This window comes from Pithys albifrons, chromosome 3, assembly GCF_047495875.1.
Source record: "Pithys albifrons albifrons isolate INPA30051 chromosome 3, PitAlb_v1, whole genome shotgun sequence".
Taxonomy (NCBI): domain Eukaryota; kingdom Metazoa; phylum Chordata; class Aves; order Passeriformes; family Thamnophilidae; genus Pithys; species Pithys albifrons.
Window position 1 is genome coordinate 71,222,010 of NC_092460.1, and position 12,784 is coordinate 71,234,793.

Genomic DNA, 12,784 nt, shown 5'->3' on the forward strand with positions numbered 1-12,784 from the left:
AAACTCCTCAGACTGAGTCATGTAAGTCGAGGCAGTTAAACAAATGTAGAATAGTGGAACAGCAAGCATAGTATTTTGTGAAAAATTTAGTGGAAACAATTCACTTTTGCTTCCCTGTGTTTCATCATCATGGCATTTGTTCAAGCTGAACGCAATATTGTTCTGGCTATCATTTCACTTGCTTTTCTGATTTTGTTTTGTTGCTGCCTCTGCAGATTATTAATATACCATAAATTATTCTCCTAATAATTCTCCAAATGGCTATTATTTTCATTATTATGCATATTTTATCCTTTAGAAGGTAGTTTATGTGTTAATTTACCAAATGGAAGAACAAAAGAGATTGTGACTATAAAAAGTGTGTTAATCACCATTAAAACAAAACTCCAAGAGTCCACAATTTTTGTACAGCTTTGTGTATGCAGATTTCCTTGCTGATTACAGTGTCATCGATTGTCAGCATCCTCTCTCAGCAGCTGTTAATTTGTGAAATTTGTATGGATATCTTCTTTTTATTTGCAAATCAATGTTTCATTCACAGAGATTTCATTATCTCACCTGCAAAAGGGGCAACACAAATGTTTGATTTATACCTTCTGTACTGAGTGTATGTCTACTGGTGTGGTTTGTTCCCTGTCTGTCTGCATCTCTGTGTGTTGGCATCAGTTCTGTCATTGACTTCAAAGGAGGAGCTAGCTGTTAGTTCTACCTGGAGGTAATGTTTCAACATATCCATGCCTTGTGTTTTCCAGTTGTGTCTGCAACTGGATTGAGATACTAAAAAGTTGCTGGAGGAGTCCAGTTCTGTAATGTTCCCCTTCTCTGTTAGTTGACCTTATTTTTATTCTTGAAGCTTGAGTTATGAAGGAGGTTATTAAGTTGACTGATGTCCTGCCACTATTGCCCATTTTTTCCCCAGCCTTGCTTTCAATTAGTTTCTACTTCTTGCCAAAGCATAAATTGGTTTTGGGCCATGAGAAGGTAAATTGTCTTAGATTATGAAATTTATATCTGAATCTAGTTAACTGCATGGGTAATACTAGGGAGGAAGAAGAAATTGTCCTTTGCTAGTTTTGCAAAAGACTAGTTGTTTTTGTGCTGTTGCTAGGCATGTTCCTCTGTGAAACACCCTGAAGGAAGAAGAGATGTGCAGTGAGCCCAGCCTCCTCCTAGGGATAATGATTGTACAAGATACATTGGATTTTGTCTCAGCTTCGCTCTTCAAAACTGCAATTGTTGTCTTTTCCTTAATATAGATAGCTTGTTAAATAAAGTAAATTACATGGCCCTAGAATGTGTGCACTCAGATTACAAGTCACTGTCATGCCTGATTGCAGATGTAACTGCAAAAATAAACAAAAATGAATTGTCCATTCTCCCAGTTGTTGTATCTCACCACACAGATTGTAATTTTCCTTTAAGTGTATGTTACATGTGGTTATGAGAGAATCTCCATTTTATTTTTTCTTTCCTGTGTAAAAAGCTTTTTCTTGGGGGAATTTTAAAATGAGAAACTTACTACTTTAAAGGACAAATGATTTGTCAAGCTTATTGCCAGAGGAGTTCCAACATGCAAGAGACAGGCCTACCTAAGACCTGAGTTATGGAGTGCTTTTTAAGTTGAGCTGCTGGAATTTCACCATCAAAGTTTGTGTTTGCAATCTGCAAATCTGGTGTAGGGTGCATTTGTTTAGGCAAAGCTGCAGTGCTGGGCTTTTATCATGTATATACATATTTATATATATATATGTGTATAAATAGTTGTATATATACACGCCCACCCCACAAATACACATACTTATTTAGTGAAGCAAATATGTACACATATATAATTTTTTTCTGAAGAATTTGTTTTTATTACATTTATTGATTTTATATTTCTTTGGAGAAATTGTATTACAAAAAATGAAAGGAAATGTAGAAGTACATAGGAAAGCAAACAAAACAGTGTTCAGTCTCAGGCCTCTTTTCCCTGGTTGGTAATTGCTGATGATGTCCCTATTGCAAAACTTGGGATTGTCTTGTGCATTCATGCCTTCAGAGTATCCTGTACTTTCAGAATGAGGTAATTATTCATGAGAGCGTTGTAATTTTTCCAATCAGATCATGTAATAGAAAACAGTCTTGCTAGAGAAAAAAAGTATTTGGCTTGGAATCTTGTGTACTTACATGCAAGTTGTAACTTGCCGTTATTTGTCATTGAGAAGAAAGATGCAGTGGAGATCTGAAAAGGATTTACTTTTACCTTTGTATCTTGTTGGTTGTTTTTCCTCACTCTTTTGAATAGTTCCTGCATGATGATGAGAAGATGTCTCATGTAAATGTTGGTGTGCTGATAAAAATGGTTCATGACATGATGATGCATTTATGGTACAGGTACCTGGAGCTGGAAAGCAGTGGTCATCGGAACGAAATCAGGTTGCATTATCGTTCAGGCAGTCATCGCTCCCACACAGAAGTATTCCCATACATTCTGGCAGATGATAAATGGCACAGACTTTCCTTAGCAATCAGTTCCTCTCACTTGATTTTACATGTGGACTGCAATAAGTAAGTAAAAACTGTTGTTTTATAAGAAGTCACATTTTGAATATTCCAGCTCTGAGTAAATTAAGTGATAACATCTTGGGACTATATTTTCCCCTTCCTTTTCAGAATTTATGAAAGAGTTGTGGAGAAGCCTTTCATGGACTTCCCTTTGGGTACAACGTTTTGGCTGGGACAGAGGAATACTGCACATGGTTATTTTAAGGTATGTATTCCCTGAAAGGAAGGGAGTGAAATTAAATAAAATAATTAAGAGATTGAAACATCTTTCATATGATTAGAGACTGATACAGCTGGGATTGTTCAGCCTGGAATAGAGAAGGCTCAGGAGGTATAAGGTCAAATCTCATCAATGTGAATAAATAACTGAATGTTTGGAGGGGGGGGAGGGGGAGGGACAGACGGAATGAAGATGAGGGATCCACACTCTCCACAGTAGTGCCCACTGAAAGGCCAAGAACTGAAACACCTGAAATTGCATCTGAACATAAGAAAAGAGTTCTATTGTGAGGTTGGTCAGAGTAAGACTACTGTAGAGATATTCAAAAGCCCTTTGGAAACAGTCCTGGGCAACCTGCTGTGGCTGATCCTACTTGAGCAGGGGAGTTGAAGATGATGATCTTAGGAGATGCCTCCTCAACCTCAACCAGTTTGTGCTTCTGTAATCATAACACAGTTCTTGGCTTGCTTTGAAATTTCTCTTTGGCCTTTGCTATTAGACACCAGAAAGTTGGCTATTAATTATGTCTTGATGATTAAGCATGCATGTAAATTCTGCCTGCAAGCATGGAATCTATTCTTTTGGGTGAAACCATTCCTTTCCAGATATCATAGTTGAATTTCATGCTAATATTTCCCTAAATTCTTGCCAACATAAAACTCTGCAGCTGTGTAACAGACATGTAACAAACGTAATTTCTCAGCATTCTTAAAGCTTTATGGAAGGATCCCCATCAAAATCTGTTGTGGTTTAACTGCAGCTGGCACCACTTAGCCTCTTGCTAATCCCCCACCCTGGTGAGATGGGGAAGAAAAGGGTAAAAGAAAACTCATGGTTTGAGATAGAGAGTTTAATAGGTAAAGCAAAGCCAAACAAAGAATTCATTCACTACTTCCATGGGCAGGCAGGTGTTCAGCCATCCTCAGGAAAGCAGGGCTTCATTATGCTTGGCGGTTACTTGGGAAGACAAACAAACACCATCACTGTGAATGTCCCTTGCGTCCTTCTCGCCCCAGCTTTAAATGGTGTGTGACAGTGCAGTCTGGGATAGGTCCTCTTCCTCGGTCAGTTGGAGTCAGCTGTTCTGGCTGTGTCTCTCTCAGCTTTGTGTGCACCCACAGCCTCCTCTCTGGTGGGTTGGTTCAAGAAGCAGAAAAGGACTTGTTGCTGTGGAAATTATGCTCAGCAATAGCTAAAACATCCCTGTGTTATCAGCACTGTTTCCAGCACAAATCCAAAACTCAGCCTAATGCAAGCGACTGTGAAGAAATGAGCTCTACTCCAGCCAAAACCAGCACAAAATCATTGTTTGCATGAATGCTTTTTTCCTGACTCGTTTCTTTAATCTTCAGATCTATTTAAGAGTTATAGCTGAGTAAAACATTTGCATTTTATTTAAGAGTATTTCAAAGTATCTGAAACTGCAGCTGTTTTCAAATTACTTTTAAAGGTCATTTTCAAGCTTTGTTGCTGTGACTAGCTAAAAATAACAGTGAATTCAAAACTACCAAACTCATGTCACATAATATCTTGACATTTATCTTATGTCTTTAAAAATTATTCAGTATGTCTGTACATCTATTTTAATTCCTGTTTATTCTTCTATCACTGAGTTGGGTCCAGGCAAGAAGCTTTTTATTCCTAAGTATTGTTTTTATCAGGTTTTTTTTCCTGTGTGAGCTTTAATGTTTTACATGGTGAATAGAAAACATAATTTTGACAGGTAAAAGTAATGTTTTTGGGTTTTTTCCTCCACTTACACATAGGGCATAATGCAAGATGTGCAGTTACTTGTCATGCCTCAAGGATTTATTTCTCAATGCCCAGATCTTAATCGCAGTAAGTCTATTAATTGTTATATCGTAAAATGAAACATGTACTTTGTACCTTATTTCTGTCCCACAAACTTTGCTAAAACCTTGAATTTGACATGTCAACTTTGACATGATTGAACCGATTGTGCATACATGTTTGTTTGGTTTTTTGTTAACACACATGTTATTGTTCTAGCATGTCCAACTTGTAATGACTTCCATGGACTTGTGCAGAAAATTATGGAACTGCAAGACATTTTAGCCAAAACATCAGCTAAGGTAATGGTTATTAGGACTCAAGTCATGGGAGAAATGAGGACTATCAGTCCTGAATTGCTGTCTTTGTCGATCATTTGTGCTTATATGGGGATGTGCACATGGGTGTTTGGAGATCAACTGCCCATGGTATGTTTGTCTTTATATACCCATGCTTAGTGTCTATACATACAAATTCCTAGTTCAGAGAGTTTTCTTGTGTTTTAATATTTTATAGAATTGTGTATTTTAATAGTAAACAGTATCCAAGTCTCTGAGCAAGTAAAGGGATCATAGGTATCCAAACTCTGTCTATTGAGCTAATAAATCAATAAACCTACAATGAAATTGGTAATGGTGTTTATAGTATTTATTGCAGCAAGACTTACCAAGACTTGTCTAGACCTGAGCTGCCAAAGGCATGTTCAGATAAAATATATGCAAATAAAGAGTTAAGAATCCAAAGCAGGACTTTCTTCTTTCGTTCCAGTAGGCTATTACACCAAAAGCATTCATGTCTGCCAGTGAAAACAGATGAGTCTTCTGATTTGAAATGTTAGTTCTTTAGATAACAGCAGGAATGCTGGTACCTGGCTGATTCAGTACACAAATGTTAAAAATGCCTTGGCTGAAGTGCAGAAGCAATTGCTAACATGTTGGTTTTGAGCTTTACTTGCAATTTGACCACTCAGATTTTGGTCTTTTGCCCGTAACCTACTGTCCGCAAGGACTTTATGTAGAGCAAGATTCTTGATCAGTTCATACATACAAGGATGAGAAAGAAGGGGCTGTACCCATCCTTACCTACTCATTTTGTTTCATGATGTCCCTGATGTCATGATGATGAGAAAGATTAAATGCTTTGTCTTACTTCTGAATGTCCATTTCTGAATGACTGATGGATTAATTGCATTTAACAATAACTGTTTTATTGTGTTGGACTGCCTTTCCCTCCATGTATTCTCTCATCTGCATACTTCATGATAAGGGAGACAGTTGGAATTGTGTTTTTACTCATGTGAAAACCACTAACAAATTCAAAACTTTTTTCTGAACTGTAATACAGTTGTCTCAAGCTGAGCAGAGGATGAACAAGTTGGATCAGTGCTACTGTGAAAGGACGTGCACAATGAAAGGCACGACTTACAGAGAGTTTGAATCCTGGACGGATGGCTGTAAGAACTGCACTTGCATGGTATGACTACGCTTTGAGTGGAGAGGCAGGAACTCCTCCAGTATTTCCTCTGAGTAGATTTATTTAGGCAAATAATGAGAACTTCCAGATGCATGCTAGGTAGCAACAACAAAGTGGTTTAAAACCTGAAGTAAATCTAAGGAATACTACTAATAATTTCCTATTGTTTCAGCAGTGCTAGTGTGTGTAGCTCTGGTATTTCATGTTACCATATGCAGATCCTATGCAGTACACTGAGCTATCATGCTATTCCCATGCACTCAGTTGCAAGCGGTTTCTTTGGATAATTAATTCCCTGTTTTTTGTCTCTATAAACTCAGTCTTTTTGCTAGCAAGTGATTTAATAGATCCCTTGTGTCAGATACCCTCTGGTTGCCTTTGGTTACAACTCTGTAAGTAATAAAGAGTAAAATGTCAGGGTCATATGCAAGCTCTGTTATATTACAAATGAAAAAGATTTGGTGGATGAAAGATTCCCCAAGGTATCACAACTCCAGAAGTGATTGCAAAGTATCCTTTCAGGTACCAAACCATGGCATCTGTGTTATTGTCCATTCATGTAAAACTCACTCATTCCATTTGAACTCATTAAATGCCTAATCCAAAGGCCATTAGAAATGGGTGAAAAGGCTGCTGTTGTCTGTACTGCACCTTTGATTGATTTGCTGCTTTGTATGATTTGCTAAATGGGTCTCTTTAAGTGTAGTATTTTTTTTATCTTTATATTTCTGTGGGGACATTCAATTTGCTTTTAGTGTTTTATGACATCAAATCTGGCTAATAAATATTTTAAATTCTTTGAATTTAGTGTTAAATGCATTTTATATTTTTGTCTTAGATTTTTCTCACAGCTGTAATATTATTACCTTTTAGAAATATATTGTCTTTTGCCTAAATATCAGACGACAGTGTGTTGTTCTGCACAGGTGTTATTTCACAGTAATCTGTCTGCCAATTAACAAAAATCCTGAATGTTTTGCCTCCAAATAGATATGACTCTGGAAAAAAAAATATTGTTCATTATCCTCTCAAAGAGCTCATGATTCAGGTCTAAAAGATTGTATGTGTGACATTCTAAAGGTATAGTTTCTGTACATGTAGTTACTAAAAGACCCATGTTAAAATGTCTTTTTAGGTGTTGTTGGGGAGTTCATTGCATTTCAAAATAGATTTTCAAGTTCCCGTGTTTAAGAACATCTCTGCTGTTGCTAAATATAACTACCAGTTAAGCACCTTTTATTCTTCTAGAACGGCACTGTGCAGTGCGAGGCTTTGATCTGCCCCCTTGCTGACTGTCCACTTAATTCTGCCCTGGCCTATGTGGATGGCAAGTGCTGCAAGGAATGTCAATGTAAGTTGTACTGTTGTACTTCCTTCTAATGAATGCATTGAAATCTTAAAGAATATGAAGGTTTCTGTAAACATATCAGTGAAAGAACTAGTCAGGGAATTAAATATTTGGATTGAGGAATCAGGGAACTTGGGCTTCTCTGAAGTATTCTGAAAAATTGATAACTAAAAGGTTTTAATTTTTCATGTGGGGATATTTCGTTTCATTTTAGTTAAATTTCTTTTTAAGCAGAGATATTTCTTATCAACATTTATAAAGAAAGAAAGTTACTTAAAAAACTTTTTGCATGCTTCCATTGTCTATCTATTTGACCAAACTGCTAGAAATTCAAGAAAAATTGCCTGGTGTTTGTCTTGACCAGTGTCTCTAACACCTTTATCACAAGAAGAGTGTGCTTCCAACCTTATGTTGTAGTGCTAGAAATAAGAGTTCATGTTTATGATTCTTCTTTTGCAGTTAAGGGAAGAGAAAACTCATACTAGACTCAGGAGACCAGGAAAAAACAGACACCTAAAAATGTTTTCATGAAAGATCATGAAAGAATTATACAGGAAAATGGAAAAAGGTTAATAAATGCTGTCATTTAGGGTAATGATTGCCTTTTGTCTTTATAGCGTTTTGGTTTTATTGCAAATAGGGCCAGAGAAGGAATTTTAGGTTAATTGCTATTTAGATGGACTATATATAAAATTTCATGTTGATTATGTATGTGTATTCCATGTATGATTGTTAGTTATTGTAGGCTGTGGTATAATCCATTCTTGAAATTGACCATGAGATGCACACACTTCTTTATTCAGTAAATGTTGAGACTTTTTCTCTGGGGTTTCCTCACTCTTCTACTGAGCATAAAACTTAGAGAGTTTAGAGAAATACTTAACTGGTTAAAATGACATGTTGTGGGATAAAATTCAGAAAGATGTTTTGTACTTCATTGATCTAGTTCCCACAGGAGTTTGCTAATATTTGGGTCATAAGTTACACAAATCATCCCATTTTATGACCCTTTACTAACTTATTCAAGTAGATTAATTCTAATTAAGAGGAAATGCAAAATCAAATACCATTTTTTCTTTTTAACCAGCTACACAGAATTTTCATGCATATTCGATGACTCAGGGAATTGGTAGTTTAGGGATGTGAGATGTGTGGTGTTCAAGCCTCTGTTTAAGGCTATTTGAATCTCTGATTATGTTGGCAGAATTTGAAAACCTGATCCTCTGAAGTGTGTTTTTCTAATGCACTGCCTGTTAATTGTGTTAGGAATTCTCTGTCCAGATGCTAATGGGGAAGCATTCACATAATGTGATTTCTTCCAAAATAATTTTTATTAGGAATCTTGACAAGGGTCAGGAAATGTGAATGAGCATATGGACACTGACCTTGTCATACAGCATTGGTACTTCTCCTTCAAATTAAGATACAGTTCTGGTACAGCACACTGTGAAGTTTACTTTGACACTTTGTTTGATAATATTATAAAAAATGTTTTAGCTTTCAGTGTTAGTAATTTGATGCCAGTACATACATAATTCAATTTATAACTAACATGCATACATATTACTCTCTTGACAAACTACCAGAAAATAATTAGATCAGAAAATATAAGTAAAAAATTACTTTGAAAAGTTTTTTCTAATTTCATCTCTATTATTTAAAGTGACTTTTAAAATAAATAAAACCATTGCTGAATGGCTACATTCTTGGGACCAAATGGCAGAGAACAAAAATCAGTCCCATTGACAAGGTAGTTATATTCTAGTGAAAGAGGAAAATAGAGGCAGTGGACATAAAGGACTCTTGCTTATTCTTCAGGCCAGTTTGGTGGAAATGCTCAGTTGTCTCTGAATTGATATGTATGGGTCAGCTGTATTCTGTCATGTTGGTGTTTTCAGCTCAGGGTCTGAACTGATTGAGATCATTGTACTTGGTGAACATAGTTCTTGCTTGGGGTTGTTTCCACTTAGACAACAGTTTGGCAGAAGTGCCTTGACAGTGGCAGCCTTGTGGCCATGTCTCACTCCCCCAGAGATAACTGCTTCCTTTCATAATTCTTCCAATTATTCCTTTCTTCTGCTGGTGTTCAGTCACCAAAAATCAAAAGAATGAGGTGTGATTTAATTACAGTTGGCAGGGAAGAGTTAAGAGCACTTCAGGCTTCTACAGTGATCAGCAAGCAGGCTTTCTGGGGTTTTAATCTTATTTATTTATTAACTTTTAAATGACCTAGGATGGGGCCATTCTACACGGCTTTAGGGCTGTAGAATTTGGGAGTATAATCTGAAGTGACTTCACTTATTAAAATTAAAACAGGACAGGCACAGTCCTGTGGCCCTGGGGCTAGGTGGCACTTGTGGCTCACATCTGCATGACTAAACTCTTTCTCTTTTCCCCCCCGGAGCAGATTATTGGCATCCAGATGGCTGACTGGGAATGGCCTCTGATCGGGGCTGTCTCCCCAGCCATGCCTGGCACTGCTTCAGAGCATCTTGGCTGGTACAGGCCAAAATGGTGCCATAACATGTGCTAACACTCAGATTGCAGGGAGGGTTACAAACTTTAACCAAGCATTTTCAAGCCTGCTGTCATTTGCTGTTTCATTTACCTGTCGTGTGTCATTAACAAGTATTGGACGTCACCATTTTGGCTCTCTCGATAGCTAGTGAAAGAGATGGGCACTTGGTGCTGAGAGGGGCTGGAGGAGATGGAATGAGTTGCCTTCTGGAGTGGACATTTCCTTCCATGGATTGTATAGGGAGTCCAGGTGATTAGATTAGATAGTGAACTTTTAGACAGCTGAATTTGTAAGGTTAATCTTTACACCAGTTACTGTGATGCATATCAAGTGTATCAGGAATGTAAAGTGCTGGATTTTCAAGCCTGTTTCTGGCATTCAGCAGTTATGCTAAGACACTTTCCCATCCTGCCAAGTCCTGAGAATTGACTTTCAGCCCAGCATTTACATTTTGGACAGTGCAGCTTTGTTGTATCTTGTTTGGTGTTTTCAACAATTTGGAAGTTTCAGACAACTGACTCTTCATGTTTTTCTTAAACATCTAGTTCAGGAAAGAACATTTAGTAAGGAATGGTTTAGATTTTTTATTTTTTAACCATTATTGCTTTGATTCTTTTTGTGAGCAAAAGAATAAAAATCTACAAAGCAAACAAGAAACTGAACCCTGACCCTTCTCCCCTACCTCCATGCCTTTGTTTGAGGCCATTCAGACAACTTGTACTGTTTTGTCTCTTGTGTGAAGGTCAATGCTGGTAGCATGAGGAATGGCAATGCATGCAAATTAACACTGTATTTTCTATTAGCTGTAATGGGCTAAAAGAAGCAGCAATCTTCCAAGGCAGATAAACGGTCCAATGTGTTTGGTATCTGTTTCAGCCAAAGACAAGCTATTCAATGCAAAATTCACTCCAGCTACCAAAGCATATATCTTAGTTCAGTGGGACCTTCCTGTGGAGAATTGTTTGGAGCCAGAAGGCAGAGACTTCTTTCTTTCCTGTGCTCAATGCAATTGTAAACCTTTCTGAGCAGGTACATGTGAAAAATCATTAAATTCTTTTCTCCTCAGCAGAGGCAAATGAATTGTGTGGTGATAGGCACTGATAACGAGTCATGGAGAGATTAAGTTCTCCTACTGACCCTATAAATATTGCTTTAGACCGTGGACTCGGGTTAAGAAGTACAAGGACAGGTTCATTTATTTTAAGTGAATTGTGAAAGTACTGCCAATGTCTTAGTAGCAGAGACAATTGGTGCTTGGTCAGCAAATCTTATTAAAGTCATGTTTTTTTTAGTTGGTGTATTGACACTAAGGCATCACTTCCAACAGCTGTGTGCTATGTGTTTAGGGGTTTTTTTAAGTGGAGGTAGTGTATTATTAATAAACCAGCTGATTGTCAGTGTTTTAAGACCAGGAGAGTTATTTGTACCATTATCTGGTGCAGGAATAATTCCCATCACAAAAGACTGATCTCCTGGAAGAAATTGCTCTCTTCTCATCACTGTCCTTCTCCCAGTGACACTGTAGATACTTAGACCTGATCCCAAACTATTTAAATCTATCCCAACAGATTCAAGTAGAGGTTAAAGTCTTAGGGATTATGCTTAAATCTTCAGGCTGTGAGTTTTCCCATGCACCTGTTTGTTTGTGTTTTGTGTTTTTGTTTGTGCATTTGTTTGTTTGTTCTTTTTAAACAGGACATTTGATGGTTTTCTGGTGCATTGTAGCCAAATCCATACTCCAACACAAGTATTTTAAGAACTGTGAGAATTCTAGGCTTGTACTGGATCAGCTCACAGTTCTGTTGCAGACGTGGAGAGATAGTGTGTAAATGGGTTTTATAATTTGAGAAGGATTTTTGATTAGTTAGAACACAAATGTGGACATTGTAGCTCCTATAAAATGTGTTGGTTTTTGATGCAGTGGCCTGTCATGCTAATGTACAGAAACTTTTAATTTCCGAGTCTCCCATGCACCCCGAACTTCCTTGCCAGCTTGGCAGTGCAAGACGCAGAAAAGGCCCTGGCTCTATGTAAGCCCTGCTCAGCAATAACAGAAGCATCTCTATATTATCATCATCCCTGTGTTCAGCGCAAATCCAAAACACAGCCTCATACCAGTCATTGTGAAGAAAATTAACTCTACCCCAGCCAAACCCAGCACAGTTTCTCCCCAAGTTTCATCTTTTCACAGAATTGCTGCTTTTTTTTTTCTGGGCTCGCATCCTCTTGCCTTCAGTGACATGCATTTCTAGCAGGGTGGATTTCCAGCCTCTGACTTGCTTTTTCAGCATTTGAGTGAATTTCTGCATTTACTGTAACACAGAGAAGAGGCTGCAGCTTGGAGAAATGATTGAACAGCAGGATTTATGAGCACTGACTGTACAGGTCATCTTATCCTTGCAGTAAATCAGAAGGGAAACCAAATAGCAGCTCCAGCATCCTGGCTGGGACATGGCACAAGTCCGAGGGCTGTGGGCAGCCAGCAGTCTCAGGGTGACAGGCATTGTACTGGAGGAAGACGAGGCAGTTGTTAGCAGTGAACAATGATTAGTCATTTGTCATAGCTTTTCCCCAAAAAAAAGACATCAGAACGTAAAGGAGAAGCAACATTCTGTCTAGTGTAAAAAATTATTTGCTTTTTGATTATAAATATTTATACATGGCATCAAAGAACACAAGTGCAACTAGCACCAATGCATAAATTCTCTTATATTGAGGAGGTTTTTTTAATATGAAAAATCAGATAAATTAACCTACTTCATAATAGCACTAGAAGGTATCTGGAATATAGCCAGCACTGGTTTGTTTCACAGAACCATGTTATTTATTACAACCTCCTGTAGACAGCATGCAGAACTTCTGAAAGTTATTTAGCATTTAGCAGAAT

At 37.6% G+C, this 12,784-nt stretch overlaps 1 protein-coding gene across 1 annotated transcript in view; it reads left to right on the forward strand.

Moving 5' to 3' along the window:
• The window catches only part of NELL2 (neural EGFL like 2), a 136,712-nt gene that overhangs the window by 31,320 nt on the left and 92,608 nt on the right, over positions 1 to 12,784 (forward strand). The window contains exons 4-9 of the mRNA XM_071552355.1: positions 2,377 to 2,550; positions 2,656 to 2,752; positions 4,534 to 4,606; positions 4,778 to 4,860; positions 5,903 to 6,031; positions 7,280 to 7,382. Coding sequence (XP_071408456.1) covers positions 2,377 to 2,550; positions 2,656 to 2,752; positions 4,534 to 4,606; positions 4,778 to 4,860; positions 5,903 to 6,031; positions 7,280 to 7,382 — 659 coding nt within the window. The remainder of the gene's footprint in view (positions 1 to 2,376; positions 2,551 to 2,655; positions 2,753 to 4,533; positions 4,607 to 4,777; positions 4,861 to 5,902; positions 6,032 to 7,279; positions 7,383 to 12,784) is intronic.